The following is a 22899-nucleotide window of genomic DNA, read 5'->3' on the forward strand; positions in this document are numbered from 1 at the left end:
CCACTATTGTCATGTTGCTGCCCTCTAATAATTTGCAAATTAGGTGTTTTAACTTCACTTGATTGTCCCAGGTTGGTTACTTAAAAAAAAGTAAAGGGACTTGGTGGTAATGTGACAGTGTTGATGTAAAGCCCACCCCTGACCACATTATACTTACCTCTTCATGGATCCGCTACAGTCCTTTCCTACCAAAATAACCAGTGGCTTTTGTTGGCAGAGGGTGCACCAACGTAATCCCTCCAACATACAGCATGACAGTGCTCGGATTCAGTGATTACTTAACAGGCCTGAGCATTGCATCATGGGAGGAGATTACACGCTTCTCCTTATGCAATATCACTGATTATTTTACAGTGCCACCCATCAGTGCCAGCTATCAGTGCCACCTATTAGTGCCCTTCAGTGCCACCTATCAATGCCCTTTAGTGCCACCCAATCACTGCCCACCAGTGCCGCCTATTAGTGCCCACCAGTGCCGCCTATTAGTGCCCACCAGTGCCGACTATTAGTGCCCACCAGTGCCGCCTTATCAGTGCCCATCAGTGTCACCTTATCAGTGCCCACCAATGCAGCCTATCGGTGCCCATCAGTGCAGCCTATCGGTGCCCATCAGTGCAGCCTATCCGTGCCCATCAGTGTAGCCTCATCAGCATACATCAATGAAGGAGAAAAATTACCTTTGCAAAATTTATTAACAAAATATAAAACAGTTTTGTATTTTTTTTTTTATATTCGGTCTTTTTTAATTAAAAAGGTAAAAATAAAAAAACCCAGCAGTGATCAAATACCACCAAAAGAAAGCTCTATTTGTGGGAAAAAAATGATAAAACTTTTGTTTGGGTACAGCGTTGTATGACCGCGCAATTGTCATTCAAAGAGTGACAGCGCTAAAAGCTGAAAATTGGTCTGGGCAGGAGGGGGGTTTAGGTGCCCAGTAAGCAAGTGGTTAAAGTAGTTGTAAACCTCAGACATGAAATATGAATAAAGCATATCCCTCTATAGTGTGTACTTGTATCTATCCAGAGCACCAAGTGTCATTTCTGTCTACTGCTTTGCTCCTCTGCTATCAGCATGAATCACTTCTAATTTCTGTTTTCCTGGCACCAAGAGAAAAAAAGGTTACAGGGGAGGGATCTTCAGCTGAGTGTGACTTCAGCTCTCCACCCCCTTTTTTTCTAATAGCTCAGACAAGCTTTAGAAATTCTGAACTTTGAACAGATTTAGAAGAGAAGATTGCAGATAAACAGGTGCAACATATGTAGTAGGATGTTGTACATCCCTGTGTATCACCGGAGGCCAGTCACTTCACTGGGTAAATGTAAGGGTTTACAACCACTTTAAGGGTCTGTTCACATTAACGAGCTGTGCTAAACATGTTGGCTGCTCATGCCAATGTGCCAATCCCGGTGCAGTGCACTGTTTATTATCCTGGAACAAAGCTTTATTGAAATGTCAGTGACATCTCTATACAGTTGTATGCATTGCAGTGGTGTTATGGGTGGATCGCGTTGTAACTCGCTGCTTTAAATAAGGCATGCAGTACTGTTTTTTCAAATGGTGAACTGACAACATTGGAGACAAGGCATTATGCCTTGTCTATGCTTTGGGCTGTGCAGGAAATAGCTGCCATCTGGTGTGAACCGACCCCTAAGGATTTTGGTAAGACGTTTTGCTCTAAAAATATCCTTTACATTTGCCAGGTTTTTTTCCTCTCTCTTTTTTTACGTGGTAATAGAGATTAAGAAGTTTACAGACGATCACTTTGATGTAGATACTATCAAGATTCCCTTCTGTTCAAATGTCTCTAAATTGCTGTTATTAAATATTCCCCTAATAAAATATTCTCAGTAATGGGTTCCCCCAGCCACTTGCAGATTTATTGGTCTCCAGGTAACATTAGCCAGATCCTAATCAGACATATTTTTAGTATACTAAACACAAGTGAATGGAAGCATTTCAGGGCAGCATCTTGGAAGTTGTTTTATACTGTAATTGTGTACATCAAAGTACCAATAAATCTAGAGTCACCTCCACTGAGGTTTTCTAGTGAATTTTAAGAAGAAAGTGTATGAGTTTGTAAGAAGTATTAGAAGTCCATGTAAAGAATGTTACCGGGCACGCACCAGAGAATGAGCTCTGGAAACCTGAGTATTGATCTTTGCCAGCATGGGTCAGGTTCTCCTGCAGCCTGAAAAGGTCAGGGTATAGTTAAGATCTATTGATTTCCATGTCGTGGGAGTGTGCTGCTTTAAAAACTCTAATGTTCTTCATGTTGCTTAGAGTTTTAAGTACTTGACTTGAACAATGTCTCTTCTAAACAAGCTTCCCTTCTGATAAATACAGTAAATATATAGGAAGCTGGTGAATGACTTCTTTAAGACACTTTCAGTATCAAGTCACATATCAAAATAATGGACAAAGAATATTTTTAGAAAATTTGGAAAATAAAATAATTTATTAAAATATATTATTTAAAATTGTATTTTAATAATAAAGCTGTGCACAGAGTTTTACAATGCAGTTGCAAATTAAAGTAAATAAAAGCCAATACATAACCAATGTAAATAAAAACAAAATAGAAAATAACTGTACAGCTTAAGCACATAGAGAACACTTTAGCCCCATCTGCATTCTTTTTCACAGAGCTGCACTGACAATTTGAATGGATTAGACTGAAGCCCCCTGGCAGTTCACCTGCTTGCTGTTCACTTGCAATCACCTGTGTTCAGCATGCCTATATACTCTGTAGTTTCATTGCTGGAAGCCTTGAGTTTAGTCTTTAGCTATTAATGCCACACAGAGAAGTTGGGTTCCTTTTGTCTGTATTCAGATGAATTTGCAGCCAACTGCTGATGGTATTGCTTCGCTCAGAAAAGCTGAATAAAACAATAAAGCAAGTACCAAGAAATGTCACAGTTATCAATACAACTGACCCTGAATTAGAGGTTTGAAGGAAGTATATAGTGCTTTTGTACATATTTTCTTTATTATGGTCATAACTCAAAATTAAGATTGCATTGTTATTCAGATGTAATCATTGTTTGAGATGTTATCTCCCTATAGCTTGTTGACAAACATCTTCTGTAAACATAGATCAATAGCTGAAGCTGAAATTTGCGCACACACACAGCTGAATGACCCATAGCTGTATATATACAAAGGGGCTCCAAAGAAATGTATACACACTTCAACATGTGTATATATACAGTAGTCCATTATAGTAATTCTGCAGCACCTCTAATTATATATTTAATTTCTTGCAAAATCCTCAAGCAAATTATGAAACTGAAGCTGACAATCTTAAAGGGATTGTAAACCTTTGTTTTAAAAAAAATAAAAATAACAAACATGCCTATACTTACCTGCCCTGTGTAAATGTTTTGCACAGAGCAGCCCCGATCCTCTTCTTCTGGGGTCCTGTCACATCTGCCTCAACGCAGGTGGTCAGACACTATAGTTGGCTACTGTGTGCTTCACCTATAGCAGCCCCCTTTCCCATAAGGCAAGCAGGTCTACTGGTACTCGGTTGCCCCCTAGGTCTTTAACACAATGCTATAGTGCCTGGCTACCACGCCATGGCAGGTGCGAACTAAGCAAAGCAAATAGGTACTTGCATTTGGCAGACAGGCAGAGTGGTTCAATGACAGTCCAGGTAAAAAGACAGGCTGAGTTCAGGGAATAGTCCAATAATACGGTCCAAGGTCATACATGGAAAATTCAATCTAAAAGAGCAGGGCAGACAGACAGGGGGCTTGATCAGGAATAACACACGTATCACTCTCTATCACAAGCTTGAGACTGAGGGTCTGGCTTGCTTATAACAGGACCATCAGGCTGGGCAGAGGTCAGGTTACAGAAAGTCCTGAAGAAGAAAAAGCAGGAGGCTCAATTGGCATGAGCTGTACCAGAATAACTGGAGCAGAGGTAGACTGGACCGCATCGGCAGGTGTATCGACTGACTGAACCCCATTGGCAAGTGTAGCGACTGACTGAACTGCATTGGCAGGTGTAGAGCCAGTGGAACCTGAGGATAAGTTAGCCTGGATGTGTGTCCAAGGGAGTTTAGGGACAGACACAGGTAGGTGTATTCCAGAGGGCTTGACTTCTGAGGGCTTAGAGTGAGCACAGGTTTTGCAAGCTTTAATGTAGGAACAGGAGTCCTTATGGAGAGAAGACCATCAAAGCCCACGAGAAACCAAAGAAAATGTTTTAGTAATCCCTGGGTGCCTGGCCATCTTAGCATCGTGTGCTTCTGAAATCACTTTAAGCCTAAGGTGGAGGGGAACAAACAGCTTTTCAGGGGGTAGATTGGGCTGAACACAGGACTGAGGCTTTAAAACAGAGTCCAAAAGGTCAGGGGGAAAAGGCTTCCGTTACTTGTGCTGGATGTAAGATATTGTGAGACTTAGAAATTTCAAAACAGGGATCAAGGCTTCAAGACTTTGGGTAAATTGGCTTCTAGGAGATTTGGGCTGTGGCAATTGGCTGGAGAGGTGGTCTGTAGAAAATTCAATAAACTTGTCAGCGTCTTTTGCTTTAACAGAGTCACATAAAGGCAAATGGTTATGCAAACTGGAGTCACACTTGGAAAAATGGTCATGATCAGGATCCGAATAGGACTGTAATAACGGCACATGACTGGTACTGGCCACACAAGGGTTACAAATGGGCAACTGGTCAGCAGTTTTAATGCAGTTCTGGATGCAGGTCTGGGACCAGAACCTAATCTCTCCTGTAGCCCAATCTATGTGTGGGTTATGAAGTTTAAGCTAGGGATACCCTATAATAAGGGAGTAAGCAGGAGATGTTATCAAGTAAAATCTGATTGTCGCCTTATGAAATTCCCCAATGGTCAGAGTAACAGGTACAGTGCACAAGGTGACCAGGCCCATGGACAAGGGAGAGTTATCAACAGCTAAGACCGAAAAGGGTCTAAGCACCTTAGTCACGGGAATCTGTAGACAGTGTGCTAGGTCCCTATCAATGAAATTGCTAGAAGCACCAGAATCTATGAAAGCTGGGAGGTGATAAGAAAACTTGGCAGAGCTAAGTTGTGCAGGAACAAATAGTTTATCTCTGAGGGAAACTGACACAGTATAGTCTATAGAAGCAGACCCCACCCGCACTAGACTCTTGGCATTTCTTGGCTTATTAGGGCAGTTGGTGACAAAGTGGCCATGGTTGCCACAGTATAAGCAGAATCCCTGGGATCTTCTTCTAGCCTTTTCCCCAGAGGATAAATGGGTAGCGCCAATTTGCATTGGCTCATCCTCCAGGAGGGATTGAGAGGGCTCAGGAAAGGTTGATGAAGTAGAAGTAGGTGGCATACTGGGGGCAAATAAACAAACCTCTCTGTACGGCTTTCTTGTAAACGTCTGTCTATACGGATGGCTACTTGCATGGCTTTATTCAATGACTTTGGTTCAGGGTAGTGTACTAAGGAGTCTTTGATGGAGTCTGATAAGCCTAACCTGAATTGGCTTCCTAGAGCAGGGTCATTCCCTGATTCAGGAGCCCAGTGGCAGAAATCAGAACAGTATTGTTCAGGGGTGCGTTTACCCTGACGTAATGACCTAAGGTTCAGGTTCAGCTGAATGGGCACGGTCAGGATCACCATAGAGTAAACCTAAGGTCTTGAAAAAAGCTGCAACTGCCCCTTTGGCTGGGTCATCTGTGGGGAGACTAAAAGCCCAAGACTGGTGATCCCCCTGCAACCATGTAATAATCAGGTTAACCAGAAGAGTGTAGCTTAAGCTTATAGCTTAAGCTTAAAATATAGCATTCAACTATTTTTAAAGTTTGAAAACATATGGCGGTCACCAGAAAAACAATCAGGTTAGCTTTTGGCTCTTGCGTTACTGCTTTTTTTTTTTTGTATGTGTTAAAGGCTTGTGATAATGTCACGTCTACCCCAACGCAGGTGGTCAGACACTATAGCTGGCTACTGTGTGCTTCACCCATAGCAGCCCCCTTTCCCATAAGGCAAGCAGGCCTACCGGTACTCAGTTGCCCCCAGGGCTTATACAAAATGCTATAGTGTCTGGCTACCACGCCAGGGCAGGTGCAAACTGAGCAAAGCAAACAGGTACTTGCATTTGGCAGACAGGCAGAGTGGTTAAATGACAGTCCAGGTAAAAATACAGGCTGAGTTCAGGGAATAGTCCAATAATCCAGTCCAAGGTCACACACAGGGAAATTCAATCTAGAAGAGCAGGGCAGACAGACAGGGGGCATGATCAGGAATAACACATGTATCACTCTCTATCACAAGCATGAGACTGAGGGTCTGGCTTGCTTATAACAGGTTTGGTTACCACCCAGAGACCGACCACATCAATCACCTTGCAGGTGGACAGACAGACAGGGAGAATGCAATAGCCAAAACCTGGCATCTGCCCCTGACAGTGCCCCGTCGGCGCTCCAGACCCCTCCTTTTCATTGGGTGTTCCTACGAAAAGTCACTTTCCCTGGGGGCACCCGTGTCACTGGATTTGATTGACAGCAGTGGGAGGCTGAAGCCGATGCGATTGTGCACATCGCTGGAAAAGGGGGGAGGGGGGGGTCTGGGGTGAGCTGCAACACAGAAGGTTTTTACCCTTAATGCATAGAATGCATTTAGGTGAAAAATCTTGAGGCTTTACAACCACTCTATTCATAAATGTTATTTACAACCGGTAAGATGTAACGCCTGCGTACACATCCACACATTCTTCTACTAATTTGTATCAAAGACCTGCTCTCACAGAACAACATGAACGAAACAAACCCATAACATTTGTATAATAATTACAATATATTGGAAATGTTTTATCTTGGTGTCTCCACCTTATTCTCCGTCCACAGTCTGACCTGATAAAGTTCACAAACATAACAATAAATCAAAGCATTTAACCCTTTGGGTTGTATATTGTCCAACTTAGCTATCCATTTAACGTCCCTGTTTTTCAACTGTAGTTCCCTGTTGCTACCCCACCCAGAACTACTATAGTTTCTATATATGGGAGCAGAAGGTAAAGTTCCTTAAAGTATTACTAAACCCAGGACCCTGCACTCAGTTTGTTTGGTATCCCACAGTACACTGAACATGGAAATGCAATCATGCAATCATTTTAGTAAATATAACCTGCTAAATACCTTTTCTCATAAGCAGTTATACCCCTTTCACACTGAGCCGTGTTATCACCGCTCCTCCACCGTCCCAAAGATTCTGCTTGCAGGACTTTTTTAACGTCCTGCCAGCGCAGCGCCCCAGTCTGAAAGCTTTCACACTGGGGCTGCAGGGGAGGTGTTTTTCAGGCGCTTTACAGGAGCTTTTTATCCCTTTAGTGCCTGAAAAATGCCTCAGTGTAGAAGGGGTCTTAGAGCAGTCTTGTGATTTTTACAAGCATCCAGCCCAGCACTGGTTAAAGCTTGTAGGAGGAGTTTTCCAAATGTCCCATTAGACTGCAAGACCCCTGCCCCTCTGTCTGGACAGTACTGATTGGCCCTGTGCTGATCACATGCACTCTCCCAAGAAAAAAACCTCTCTAGCAATACACACCAAACTGAGCATGTGCAGGCTGACTCCATAGACTCTGTGTTATCAGGAAATTATCATGGGACAGTGGAAGGAGGGGAGGATCAGAGAAGCCAGATCAAACAGCCTTTTTTTCACAATGCAGAGGGTAAACCCCTTAGGTTCCACACTGAGTATAACAAGCACGCTTTACCGCATATACAAATTGATTTTTCTGTTGTGGGTTTAGTTACACTTTAACTGTGGGCACTCATCATCATTAAATTGCAGGTAAGAGCTCCCTACATTAGATAACTATGTCAATATATGTCAATGGTATGTGAAAGTATTGTATAGATTAGATATTAGTAGGAAGAAATGGTGACTATTTTATGGAAGTGAGAGATTGGACTGAGTGTTAATTATGGGTGAAGTTGAAACAAGAAAAGTAAATGTAAGAGGATATATGTAAATCATAAATAGTAATAAATGTAATGTAATATAACATGTAAGAAAAACTTGTAATAAAGAGGAAAAAAAATGTCAATATATATGTAATATAAATCATTCATTCATTCATTTGTATTACAGTGCTGTGCTTTGTGGAACATGCATCTTTGCATATTGCAATTGACATAATGCGTTTGTGCTCACAGAAATTATTGGTAAGGCAGTGCATTTTACCTAATGCCCTGTACACACGACCGGTTTTGCCGTCGGAATAAACTCCGAAGGTTTCTCCGACGGACCTCCGACGGAATTCCATTCAAGCGGTCTTGACTACACACGGTCAAACCAAAGTCCGACCGTCCAGAACGAGGTGACGTACAGCATGTACGACGGGACTAGAAAAAGAAAGTTCAATAGCCAGTAGCCAATAGCTTCCGTCTCGTACTTGCTTCAGAGCATGTGTCGTTTTTGGTCCAGCATACAGACAAGCGGTTTTCCCGAATATTTAGAACATGTTTAATCTCTAGGTCCGTCAGAATTTTTGAAAAAAAAGTCCGATGAGGCATACACACGATCGATGAAAAGCTTCCGTCTGACTTTTTCTGTCGGACATTCCGCTCATGTGTACGCGGCATTACAGTAGCACATGATCAGCAACCAGAGATTATTTTTAAGTGGGGAACTTGCAATACACATGTAGGGAAATGCAATTTGATGTGCATAACAAATGCATTGAGGTAGAAAGAAATCCTGGATAGCCGCACTCTGGGATAAGGACATCTTTATTCCAATAACAAATGCACGTCAACACAAAAAAAAGAAAGTGATTTGTAATAATGTCTGTAAAAAATGCACGAAAACTCCATCAAACAAATTACACACATATTTTGGCAGGTACAACAGGATTTATATATGTATTTTAATATTATATTCAGCTTTTTGTATAATGTTTTCTCTCTGAACCTAATCAAGCCACTCTTCTGTTGTATAAAGCATTCATGTACATGAACTGGGTACAGAGAAAATACAATAACAATATTGCATTTATTCATACATGAGTTTTCTTAGAGCAGAATATTTGTGAGGAATAAAACCATTTTGTTACATGTGTTCTTATCTTCTCTTCAATAAAGGTTACTACACATGTGTTGAGGTCGTCTTTACATTGAGAAGACAGGTGGGCTTCTATATGATGGGCGTCTATGCTCCAACTCTGCTGATTGTTGTCCTGTCCTGGCTATCTTTTTGGATCAACCCTGATGCCAGTGCTGCCAGGGTACCGTTAGGTAACCAATATTGATTGAGTTTGTGTGTGGAGTTGGAAAACATTTGGTTGGCTGTTACTTTAAAAGTTATTACCATCATTTTGTCATAGCGATCAATGTTACTCATACTTGCCATCTATTTGTTATGTCAATCACACAGTTTGCTATGGCATTTTTCAGTTGGAGCAAGAATCCATTCTAAAAGTGTCAGTCCACCGAAAAGTGTTATTTCAGTTTTTATAGATCTTGGAGAGTTAAAGCAGAACTATAGGCAAAACTTTTTTTTTTTCATTTTGGATAGAGTAAGGGAGGGTTATAACTAGGGATGAGCTTCGAGTTCGAGTCGACTCGAACATCGGCTGTTCGCCAGTTCGCCGAACAACGAGCAATTTGGGGTGTTCACGGCAAATTTCGAAAGCCGCGGAACACCCTTTAAAAGTCTATGGGATAAATCAAAAGTTCTAATTTTAAAGGCTTATATGCATGGTATTGTCATAAAAAGTGTTTGGGGGCCAGGGTCCTGCCCCAGGGGACATGTATCAATGCAAAAAAAGTTTTAAAAACCGCCGTTTTTCAGGAGCAGTGATTTTAATAATGCTTAAAGTCAAACAATAAAAGTGTAATATTCCTTTAAATTTCGTACCTGGGGGGTGTCTATAGTATGCCTGTAAAGGGGCGCATGTTTCCCGTGTTTAGAACAGTCTGACAACAAAATGACATTTCAAAGGAAAAAAAGTCATTTAAAACTACTCGCGGCTATTAATGAATTGCCGGTCCGACAATACACATAAAAGTTCATTGATAAAAACAGCATGGGAATTCCCCACAGGGGAACTCCAAACCAGAATTAAAAAAAAAAATGACGTGGGGGTCCCTCTAAATTCCATACCAGGCCCTTCAGATCTGGTATGGATATTGAGGGGAACCCCGGCTAAAAAAAAAAAAAATGGCGTGGGGCCCCCCTCAAAATCTATACCAGACCCTTCAGGTCTGGTATGGATTTTAAGGGGAACCCCGTGCCAGAATTTTTAAAAAAATGGCGTGGGTCCCCCCAAAAATCCATACCAGACCCTTATCTGAGCACGCAACCTGGCAGGCCGCAGGAAAAGAGGGGGAGATGAGAGAGTGCCCCCCTCCTGAACCGTACCAGGCCACATGCCCTCAACATTGGGAGGGTGCTTTGGGGTAGCCCCCCAAAACACGATGTCCCCATGTTGATGGGGACAAGGGCCTCATCCCCACAACCCTTGCCCGGTGGTTGTGGGGGTCTGCGGGCGGGGGGCTTATCGGAATCTGGAAGCTCCCTTTAACAAGGGGACCCCCAGATCCCGGCCCTCCCCCCTGTGTGAAATGGTAAGGGGGTACAAAAGTACCCCCTTACCATTTCACAAAAAAACTGTCAAAAATGTTAAAAATGACAGACAGTTTTTGACAATTCCTTTATTTAAATGCTTCTTCTTTCTTCTATCTTTTATCTTCTTTCTTCTATCTTCTTTCGGTTTCTTCCTCCATCTTCTTCTTCTGGTACTTCTGGTTCTTCCTCTGGTGTTCTCATCCGGCATCTTCCTCCACAGCGTCTTCTTCCCTTCTTCTCCTCGGGCCGCTCCGCATCCATGATGGCATGATGGGAGGCTCCCGCTGTGACGCTTCTCCTCTTCTGACGGTTCTTAAATAACGATGACCCCGCCCCCCTCTGAAGCACGGGGACTTCCCTGTGGCATTCCCCGTGACGTCAGAAGTCCCCGTGCGTCAGAGGGGGGCAGGGTCACCGGGTGGCCCCACCCTCCATTATTTAAAAACCGTCAGAAGAGGAGAAGCGTCACACAGCGGGAGCCTCCCATCATGCCAATCCCAAATATGGGATTTTCCTTTTGCTTTCACTTTCAATGATAACTGTAAAGAGGACCAATAGAGAAGGTGAATCAGACAGCAACAAAAACTAACAGGTGTTATAATCCATGTCCCCTCTACCCAAAACTAAAAAAAAAATTCCAACGACCAGTTCATTAATCGAATTGGTTGTTAAATGAGGAGTCACAAGTAATCAATATTTCTTAACTATTGTACTGTATTGTGAAAAAAAGGTCTAAACACAAAACTCCAGCTCAATAAAGTTTTTTTAATTTGCATGAGTACAGAACAAAAAAGAAAATTCTGTACTGTACAATACAATGATGTACAGAGCGTCGTTCGGGTGGGGAGAGCTGGTTGTAAGTCCGATCGGTCGTTAAACAGGTAAGTCATTAAACAAGAAGTATCTGTACAAAAAATTATTAGTTAAACCCACAAGTGTTTTTTTTCCAACTACTATTCCTTTATATTGGCTTATGAAATTTACAAATGCAGCAATTTAGAAATTAGATGAAAGGTTTAGCACTGGGAAACACTTTTTGAAAGATAAAAAGTGCATTTTATATACAACTATATAGATCAGACCAAAATGAGGGACAAATTAAGAGGAAAGAGGGACAGAGAGTGACTTTGCTCCAAATCAGGGACAGTCCCTCGAAATCAGGGACAGTTGGGAGCTATGTATTGTATGTTATTAAGAGATGTAAGAATCCTGCGGGTATGCTTTCTGGAGTGGAATGTACAGTGCCTTGCAAAAGTATTCACCCCCCCCCCCCCCCCCCGTTTTACCTATTTTGTTACATTACAGCCTTTAGTTAATTTTTTTTTTAATCTGAATTATTAGTGATGGATCAGAACACAATAGTCTAAGTTGGTGAAGTAAAATTAGAAAAATATATACATAAAACTATTTTTCAGAAATAGAAAACTGATAATTGGCATGTACGTATGTATTCACCCCCTTTGTTATGAAGCCCATAAAAAGCTCTGGTGCAACCAATTACCTTCAGAAGTCACATAATTAGTGAAATGATGTCCACCTGTGTGCAATCTAAGTGTCACATGATCTGTCATTACATATACACACCTTTTTGAAAGGCTCCAGAGGCTGCAACACCTAAGCAAGAGGCACCACTAACCGAACATTGCCATGAAGACCAAGGAACTCTCCAAACAAGTAAGGGACAATGTTGTTGAGAAGTACAAGTCATGGTCAGGTTATAAAAAAATATTCAAATCTTTGATGATCCCTAGGAGCACCATCAAATCTATCATAACCAAATGGAAAGAACATGGCACAACAGCAAACCTGCCAAGAGACGGCCGCACACCAAAACTCAAGGAGGGCATTAATCAGAGAGGCAGCACAGAGACCTAAGGTAACCCTGGAGGAGCAGCAGAGATCCACAGCAGAGACTGGAATATCTGCACATAAGACGACAATAAACTGTACGCTCCATTGGGCTTAATGGCAGAGTGGCCAGAAGAAAGCCATTACTTTCAGCAAAAAAAAAAAAAGGCACGTTTTGAGTTTGCGAAAAGGCACGTGGGAGACTCCCAAAATGTATGAAAGAAGGTGCTCTGGTCTGATGAGACTAAAATTGAACTTTTTGGCCATCAGAGAAAAAGCTATGTCTGGCGAAAACCCAACACATCACATCACCAAAAGAACACCATAATTTTTCAGCAGTCGGGACTGGGAAACTGGTCAGAGTTGAGTGAAAGATGGATGGTGCTAAATACAGGGATATTCTTGAGCAAAACCTGTACCACTCTGTGTGTGATTTGAGGCTAGGACGGAGGTTCACCTTCCAGAAGGACAATGGCCCCAAACACACTGCTAAAGTAACACTTGAGTGGTTTAAGGGGAAACATGTAAATGTGTTGGAATGGCCTAGTCAAAGCCCAGACCTCAATCCAATAGAAAATCTGTGGTCAGATAAAGATTAAAGATTGCTGTTCACAAGCGCAAACCATCCAACTTGAAGGAGCTGGAGCAGTTTTGCAAGGAGGAATGGGCAAAAATCCCAGTGTTAAGATATAGCAAGCTCATAGAGACTTATCCTAAGCGACTTGGAGCTGTGATAGCCGAAAAAGGAGGCTCTACAAAGTATTGACTTTAGGGGGGTGAATAGTTATGCACATGAACTTTTTCTGTTATTTTGTCCTATTTGTTGTTTTTTTTTCCTATTTGCTTCACAAAAAAAAAAAAAAAATCTTCAAAGTTGTGGGCATGTTCTGTAAATTAAATGATGCAAATCCTCAAACAATCCATGTTAATTCCAGGTTGTGAGGCATCAAAACACGAAAAATGCCAAGGGGGATGAATATTTTTGCAAGGCACTGTAATTCTGTAGCAATATTTCTGAACTTTTGCTAGAGAAGTACATTAGTTACCTTATTGTGCTAATGAATGCAGGGCATTTACATGACCTTTCTGTGCTCTGAGAAACTTTTGATTTCCATAATTTTTAGAGTAATCCTAACTAGTGTCCGTCATTAGGGGTCATTGGGATCCCCTGGTAGATGTTGCTTCCCCTTGAAAACCTGCAGCAGCATTTTTGTGACTTCTTTTAAAAAACAATCAAATTATGCACAAGGAAAAAGATTTTATTTTTACTGATCTTTTTACATGATACATTTCGCTAAAAAATGTGAATTATTGCTCCGCATATTATGCCAAGATTTACAAGTCATTTCATATATGTAACTCTGCATTTCATAAGTCCTGATCTCATTTTTCATTCTCAGATCGATGTTTCATTATGTCGATAAAACATTCTCATCTGTATGTATGACATGGGTTAATTGGATGGTGCCAGAGAAATAGCCAATCATATGGTCATCGCATGTCATTAAGGAGTGTCATTCAACTGTAAGAACTATACTGTCCTGTCTGCTCTGTTATTCAGCGTTACTCTTTATTTTTTGTTCACATGTGTGTGCACATTAGGCTGGACTTCCAATTATGTAAATTGTTTTCATGGTTTCAGTTACTGTAAAATACTCTACAGCTGTGTTAATTAATTTCATTTATGACACAAATTCTAGTAACGTTTTTTATTTTAGCCATCTACCATTAAAAACTTTATTTTTTACACATTGATGTCATCATTGGGTCTCAGAGCCCTCAAAAACCCATCACTGGGTCCCTCAAAAACAGTCAAGTGGGCCGCGGGCGGGAGGAGAAGTCAGGCACAGGCAGCTGTGGAATCGGATGGATCTCTGAGCCAGTCTAATTGATGCCACCAGGTGGTGGGCAGGGGCCACGGGCGCCGGAGAAGGAGGTGGGTGGAGACTGAAGAAGATTAGTTTCAACCTGCCCTGCTGCCTGTAAGTCACTGGGCTCCACGGCCGGAGAAGGAGGAGGTGGGTGGAGAGTGTGAGACAGTCTCAGGACACAGTGCAGAGTGCAGCACTAGATGCAGGCCTCACTCCACTCGGTCTTGCTGAGACTCTGATTCTGACGTCACTGGTTGCTAGACGCCAGACGGGGCGGCCCTAGCACCCAGTGCCAAACTTCCAGAAATTCGTTAGTAGGGTGTCCTGTGTCCTCTGTTTCAGTGGTTCTCAACCTTGTCCTCAAGTACCCCCAATAGGCCATGTTTTGGGAATTTCTCTTAAAATATAAAATAGCTGTCCAAAATACCAAGCCATTGACTCTGATTTAAAGCACTTGTGCAGGATAAAGGCAAACCTGTAAACATGGTCTGTTGGGGGTATTTGAGGACAGGGTTGAGAACCACTGCTTTATTTCATTCCGGGACACTGTATTGTCCCAGAATGAAGGTTAATTGCTGGCGCTGCTGCTGAATGTAACAGTAAGTGCTGATCTGGTCCCTGAATCGGGGAGGGGGGGCACTTGCCGCCCCTTGCGGACGCCCATGCAGGAGTGGTGTAACTGTTTAACTGTTCAAGACCAAACGGAAGACTGAAGTTCAACTTAATGGGTTCCCGACTGGCTCACGCAGATATACTGCAGCAGAATGGCTCTCCTGGACGAAATTCCGTATGGGTACGTCCTTCCCCTTTTCGGCCACCAGAGGGCACCCGCTGCACGGCGGGGGACCCGATGCGCACGGCCGGTGGTCCCCGCCGGCAATGCGCGATCGCATGCACGAGCGCCAGCACGGGCATTTGTGTGTGTGAACACACAAATCCCTGTGCTGTCAGAGAAGAGGAGACATGTCGTTTGTTCCTAGTAAGTAGGAACAGCGATATGTCTCCTCTTCTACTCAGTCCTATCTCCATACAGTTAGAACACACTGAGGGAACACACATTTAGCCCCTTGATCGCCCCCTAGTGTTAACCCTTCCCTGCCAGTGACATTTACACAGTAATCTGTGCATTTTTATAGCACTTATCGCTATATAGATGTCAATGGTCCCAAAAATGTGTCAAAAGTGTCCAAACTGTCCGTCGCAATTTCGCAATACCACTAAAAATCGAAGATCACTGCCATTACTAGTAAAAAAAAAATAATAATAATAAAAATGCTATAAATCTTTCCCATAGTTTGCGCAAACCAATCAATATATGCTTATTGCATTTTTTTTTTACCAAAAATATGTAGGAGAATATATATCTGCCTAAACTGATAAAGATTTTTTTTTTTTTTTTTAATTTGGGGGATGATTATTATAGCAAAAAGTAAAAAACATTGTTTTTTTTTTTTCAAAATTGTCGCTCTTTTTTTGTTTATAGCACAAAAAATAAAAACCGCAGAGGTGATCAAATACCACCAAAAGAAAGCTCTATTTGTGGGAAAAAAAGGACGCAAATTTTGCTTGGGTACAGCTTTGCACGACCACGCAATTGTCAGTTAAAGCAACGCAGTGCCAAATTGTAAAAAGTGCTCTGGTCAGGAAGGGGATAAAATCTTCTGGAGCTGAAGTGGTTAAATCAAACAATTTTTAATGAATGCCTGACAATAATTTTATCATACATTTGTTGGTCATGTTAATGGAGAAATAAATCCATCTCTGGCACTAAGACCAGGTTTGGAAGATGTGTTGGTTTACAGGGTAACACTAAAGCTGGGTACACACTAGTAGCGTTTTGTTCAACACTTTTAGCTGTAAGAACATTATTTTGTTTTTCTAATCATTAGTGGAATCAAATTGACGTTGGTTTCAACCACAGTGACGAGAAATTTCAAAAGAGCACGATGTAAAACTTTTTTTGAATGTACAAATTTCTAACGGTGTATGTGGTTTTTATTTGGTAAAGTCCATTCATTCCAAAATTGAATGTTAAAAGCAAGCGAAATATTGAACTACTTTGAACGACATTCAAATGTATGGAGAATTTTCATAAGAATTTTCGTATGAAATTTCTTTCTACTAGTCGAGTGTATACCCAGTTTAACATGACCTCTTCTGACCACGAATGCAAAGTAAGCTGGAGGCTCATAGCTTCAACACATTCCACAACAATGGTCCTTTACAAGTGACCATACGCATCAGTCCCTACTTCTAAGGACTTTACACTCTTAAAGCGGAGTTCCACCCCCTTTTTTTCCACATCATCCGCTTCAGATTTTGCCATACGCACTGCAATGAACATTTTTTTTTTACACACTTTCTTTACCTTGTTTATAATGCATTCTTCACGACTTCCTTTCTCTTCCACCCGTGGCTATGTGCACAATATTCCAGCTGCGCACTAGCTTCTGGGAGATGTTTGTCATAATTCCCAGGAGTCAGTGGTTATTGCCGCCACTTAGCAGCTCTGCGAGGTGTGTATACTGTGCATGCACAAGATTGGGAGGTGCATGCTGGTTATTCAGCAGCACTGTATCCCGGAAGAGTATCCTTGTGGGCTTCGCCTGCCCACAAGCGAGATGGAACCGCGCAAGACAGGGAAATATAAGGTTAGTTTTAAAAAAACAATAACAAATATAGCGGCCCTATTAGTGAGAATAGTGATTGCAGCATTGCATTAGGATCATCTTAACAGATGGCTTTAGAAAAAAAAAAAATGTAATATGTCGGTGGAACTCCGCTTTAGTTCTTCTAGCACAACATTCATGTGAATGTAAACTAAGGGTCCATGCGCACAGGACGCTCCAAAAAGACGTTCTGGACGTCAGATTGCTGGCAGGAAAATGCTGCTTCAAAAACGCAACTTTATCAGCGATTTGCATTGGCGTCAATGCGCGTTTAACCGCGCTAGCTTATAGCCGCGTTTCTCTGCCTCTATTCAAAATCCATGGTTCCCTATGGGAGCCCATTGATTTTAATAGAAGTCACACCAGAAGTCGGATCATGATGATCCAACTTGCGCTGCGACTTGTGTGCTGAGGATGAAGGGGAACCCCCGCCAAAATAAAAAAAAAATTGGCGTGGGGTTCCCCCCTTCGGATGATACCAGACCCTTCAGTCTGGCATGGATTTTAAGGGGAACCCCCACGCCATTTTTTTTTTCCCCCCAAAATCCATACCAAACCCTTATTCGAGCACGCAACCTGGCAGGTCAGGATGGGGGGGCGAGCAAGCACCCCCCCTCCTGGACCATACCAGGCCACATGCCCTCAACATGGGGGGTGGGTGCTTTGGGGCGGAGGGTCCTGTGCTCCCCACCCCAAAGCACCCTGTCCCCATGTCGATGAGGACAAGGACTTCATCCCGACAACCCTGGCCGGAGGTTGTCGGGTCTGCAGGCGGAGGCTTATCGGAATCTGGAAGGCCCCTTTAAGAAAGGGGCCCCTAGATCCCAGCCCCCACCCTATGTGAATGAGTATGGGGTACATTGTACCCCTACACATTTACCTAAAAAAAAAAGTGTCAAAAATAAACAAAGTACACAGTTTTTTAAAGTATTTTATTAAGGCAGCTATGACGTCTCTTCGACTTCTTCTCCTCTCTCCGGCTCTTCTCCCACTTCCGCTGATGTCTTCTGCCAGTTCTTCTCCCCTCTCCGGTACTTCTATGCTCTCCGCTGATGTCTTCTAGCCCTCCGTTTTTTCTCCCTTTGTCGGCTGTATTCTCCGCTGTCTTCTCGCTCTCTTGCCAGGTTTTCTTCGCTGCCTTCTCCCTCTGTTCTTCTTCCGATGTTGACTCAACGCTCTCTCCTGCTCAAATATTAGGTTTGCGCTGTGCCACTACTTATATTGGCATGGGGTGGGGCCATCCGCTGATGTCATCCGAAGGACCCGCCTTATTATGACGTCACCACCCAGGGCATGATGGGACGATGACATCATAAGGAGGTGGGCCTCCGGATGACATCAGCGGGTGGCCCCGCCCCATGCTAATATAAGTCATTGCACATGGTAGACCCAGTATTACACCAGGGGATCGCGTTGAGTCAACATCGAAAGAAGAACAGTGGAAGAAGACAGCGGAGAAGACCCGGCAAAAGAACGTGAAGACGGCTGAGAAGACAGTGGACAGAGGGAGAAGAACCGGGGGGGCTAGAAGACATTAGCAGAGAGCGGAGAAGAATCAGCTGAGGCAGAAGACATGAGCGGAGGAGGAAGAAGAGCTGGAGAGGGGAGAAGAAGTCGGAAGAGACACCGGAGTTGCCTAATAAAATACTTTAAAAACCTGTGTACAGTGTTTATTTTTGACACTTTTTATTTTAGGTGAATGGGTAGGGGTACAATGTACCCCATACTCATTCACATAGGGTGGGGGGCCGGGATCTGGGGGCTTCCAGATTCCGATAAGCCCCAACCCACAGACCCCGACAACCACCGGCCAGGGTTATTGGGAAGAGGCCCTTGTCCTCATCAACATGGGGACAACGTGCTTTGGGGTGGGGGGTGCTTACCCACACCCCCCCATGTCGAGGGAATGTGGCCTGGTATGGTCAAGGAGGGGGGGGCACTTGCATGTCCCCCCCATCCTGACCTGCCGGGCTGCGTGCTCGGATAAGGGTTTGGTATGGATTTTGGGGGGGACCCCATGCCATTGACCATTAATTTTGAATAGAGGCGGAGAAACGCCCGACGAGGCATAACGCTCTGTTTACAGCGTTAAACCACATTTAACAGCTTTTATCAGTGTCTGGCATTTTTAGGACTGCTCTTGAATGCGATTTTAGGGCATTCAAACAACAGCTCATAAACTCCTCTGCTAATAAATGTCCAAAAACATCCATGTGTACATGGACACATAGGATAACATAGAGGGGAGTTTATGGGCTGTTAAAAAAAACACCCAAACTCGCAAAAACGGCCGTATGAGCTTCAGTGTGCATGGAGCCTAATGCCGCGTACACACGACCGGACTTTACGGCATACTTTGCCCGGCTGACTTTTCAACGGACTTTACGACGGACGAATGAACGGACTTGCCTACACACGATCAACCAAAGTCCGACGGATTCGTACGTGATGACGTACGACCAGACTAAAACAAGGAAGTTCATAGCCAGTAGCCAATAGCTGCCCTAGCATCGGTTTTAGTCCGTCAGACTAGCATACAGACAAGCGGACTTTTCGACCGGACTCGAGTCCATCGGATAGATTTGAAACATGTTTCAAATCTAAGTCCGTAAAACTTTTGAGAAACCAAAGTCCGCTGGAGCCCACACACGATCGAATTGTCCAACGAAATCCGGTACGCCGGACCAAGTATGCCGTAAAGTCCGATCGTGTGTACGGGGCATAAGAATGATTTTGAGTGCAAACCATTCATGTTTTGAGTATGTTTTTGATCTTGGAGGAAATCTATACAAACCTGGCCAGCACATACAATCTTTATGCAAATAGAGCACATGGTTGTAAAGGAACCAATAGAAAAATGCTAATTACTGAGCCTAAGCAGTATAAGATGATAGGGTTGATATATTAAAGATCACAAAATGAGAACGTTCTGTGTCCAATGCTTCATGCTAAGTTTCCATTTATTTTAAGGTAAATACTTATTAGGACGGTTAAGAAACACAATGATGTAATCCACCTATAGTACTTCTCACAGGATCAGCACTTGAAGGAGTAATGTATTTATTTTAAACTTAAAAACAAATCCCCTTCTCCACTTTCAGGTGTCTGCATGATTGGCATACTGGGCAGGTTGGTGTACCCATGGCAAAACGGGCAGCAACCTTATGTACAAAAAAATAATACAGGTTGCAACAAACTCAGTTATCTCTTCTATATTCATATCCTAAATTGTGTCTCCTTTTGTTTCCCTAGGTATTTTTTCAGTTCTGAGCTTGGCGTCTGAATGTACTACCCTAGCCCAAGAGCTGCCAAAGGTGTCATATGTGAAAGCAATTGACGTATGGCTAATCACGTGCCTCCTCTTTGGCTTTGCCTCTCTTGTCCAGTATGCTGTAGTGCAGGTCTTCATGAACAGCCCAAAGAGAATTGAAGCAGAGAAAGCCAAAATTGCAAAGGCTGAACAAGCTGAAAAGGGAACCAACGCAACAAAAAAGAATACGGTGAATGGGACGGGTACACCAGTCCATATCAGCACATTACAAGTATGTCTTCCTCCTGCATCATTATTACATTATGATTACAGATGCTCATATTAGTATAGGTAACATGACCATGTGATCAATTATGGGTCACATATAACCATTTTCAAAATACTCAATAAAGGGGAGTCATGGGCCTGATATGTGGTGGACCCCCTGGAGAGCCGCTGGAAATATAGGTCCTGTTTCGCCCCTCAGAGCACATACAGCCAGGCACACAGCATTTCTTGCATTTTTCCACTGGCTCCAAAGATTACTCTAGGGGTTTCTTTTTGGGTTTTTATTGAGAAGCATGAACTTGGATAGGGAGAGGGAACATGGGATACTGGAAATTGTAGAACTAGATTATTGGAGGACTGCTCAATTTCTCGCTACACTTCAAAGACTGCTGGCTGCATGCCACACATTGTTCCACAGGATCTCTATGCTGTTGGTTACCTGTACTCCTTTCAGAGTTTAAAAGCTAAACACAGTCACTAACATCTCAGCAATCGGTTGCCTCCTGCTGATATCCACCAGGCCCTTCCTAGTGAGGGAGATGTAGACTCACACCTCCATAGAACAGCTGGACTCTACCACCAACTTCCTCCTGGCTCTCTCCAGTTAGTTTCCCCAGACCCCATTTGATCCTTGGTTCTCAGCTTGAAAATAAACCCTCCCAGCTAAGCCTAGCTGGAACTTCGGTGTCTTCCTAACAGATCCTTCCAGAAAGCAGCCCCAGGGGCACAGTGATCTCCTCCAGCAGGACTAGACTCAGGAACTCTGCACCTGCTGCTCAGGCCTCAGACTATTTGTGAGCTCCCTCGCCACTTTCTGGGCACACCTCCATAGGGATTGGCTGGAGTCTTATAAATATTCAGGCTGCCTGTTATGTCCTTCCTCCCACTATACTTTCAGAATCCTCTAGAAGACAGGGGAAGCAACAGAACAGCAGCCTCTGAAACACAGAGCAACCCCTGCTTCACTGATTACAGAGGGGCTAATCTATAATTACCTAGCAGCCTACTCTATAATAGGAGGGCACTACATTTATAAAGAGTCTTCTGCCTTGTATCAATTGAGTAAGAGCTTCACATGTGATACAGATTGAAACAATTTCAGTAGTAAGTTAGAACCAGAGATATTCGAGTTAAAGTTGGAACTGTGTGTATTGAGGATCCAATGCAGAAGCACTTTGCAGACAGCCTACTTTCAATCTGACAGTAATAGTTATGTAAAAAAGTAGCATTTGGGAGCTGATGACATAGTCCACACATTGCTCCACTGGATCTCCTGCCTCCTGTTGATATCCACCAGGCCCTTCCTAATGAGGGAGATGTAGACTTACACCTCCATAGAAGAGCTGGACTCTACCACCAACTTCCACCTGGCTCTCTCCAGTGAATTTCCCCAGACCCCATTTGATCCTTGGTTCTCAGCTTGAGAATAAGCCCTCCCAGCTAAGCGTAGCTGGGACCTCGGTGTCTTTCTAACAGATCCTTCCAGAAAGCAGCCCCAGGGGCACATGGGGTCTCCTCTAGCAGAACTAGAAAGTAAGACTGTGGGGTATGGGAGGGGGGCAGAGGACAGAGAATTTCAGCAATGACAGGGTATACTTTGGATTAAAGGTGAGTACCATCCATTGTGTTGATTTTTTTTAACAACTGTTTTACCTAAACTTAGGCTTATAGTTGCACTTGTTTTATCTGCCAAAGGATTTGTATTTTTGTTCATCCAGTTCCGAAATTTACACAGCTAAGCCACACAGCACCACTCTGTCTGGCAGGAAAAGAGACCTGTTTTTTTCAATGCAGTAGTTCAGTAACACTTATGCCGCGTACACACGGTCGGACTTTTCGTCTACAAAAGTCCAACGGACGCTGACGGACTAAAGCTGGCTGGTAATCCGATCGTGTGTGGGCTTCTCCGGACTTTCAACGAACTTTTTCAGCCTCAAATCCGACGGACTTTAGATTTGAAACATGCTTCAAATCTTTCCGACGGACTCGAGTCCGGTCGAAAAATCCGCTCGTCTGTATGCTAGTCTGACGGACAAAAACCCACGCTAGGGCAGCTATTGGCTACTGGCTATCAACTTCCTTATTTTAGTCCGGTGTACGTCATCACGTAAGAATTCGACGGACTTTTGTGTGATCGTGTGTAGGCAAGTCTGTTCGTTAGAAAGTCCGCCGCAAGTCCGTCGAAAGTCCGTCGAAAGTCTGTCGGACAGGCTGTCGGACTTTTGTAGCTGAAAAGTCCGACCGTGTGTACGCCCCATTACAGGTCTCATCCCTCCCTCAGTCTGTGACCAGACAGTGAAAAGAGGAACCCAAAGTTTTCCCCCATCACTCTGTACAATTCTCCTCTCAGCTTGTCCCTTACACTTTAGAACAACTGATTGGCTTCTTGTAGGGTTTATCCTTCCCTCC

At 43.3% G+C, this 22899-nt stretch overlaps 1 protein-coding gene across 1 annotated transcript in view; it reads left to right on the forward strand.

Annotated features, from left to right (window-relative positions):
* Positions 1–22899, forward strand: part of GLRB (glycine receptor beta) — a 234172-nt gene that overhangs the window by 209829 nt on the left and 1444 nt on the right. The window contains exons 8-9 of the mRNA XM_073605686.1: positions 9079–9231; positions 20205–20494. Coding sequence (XP_073461787.1) covers positions 9079–9231; positions 20205–20494 — 443 coding nt within the window. The remainder of the gene's footprint in view (positions 1–9078; positions 9232–20204; positions 20495–22899) is intronic.

Source organism: Aquarana catesbeiana, linkage group LG01 (assembly GCF_042186555.1).
Source record: "Aquarana catesbeiana isolate 2022-GZ linkage group LG01, ASM4218655v1, whole genome shotgun sequence".
Lineage (NCBI taxonomy): Eukaryota > Metazoa > Chordata > Amphibia > Anura > Ranidae > Aquarana > Aquarana catesbeiana.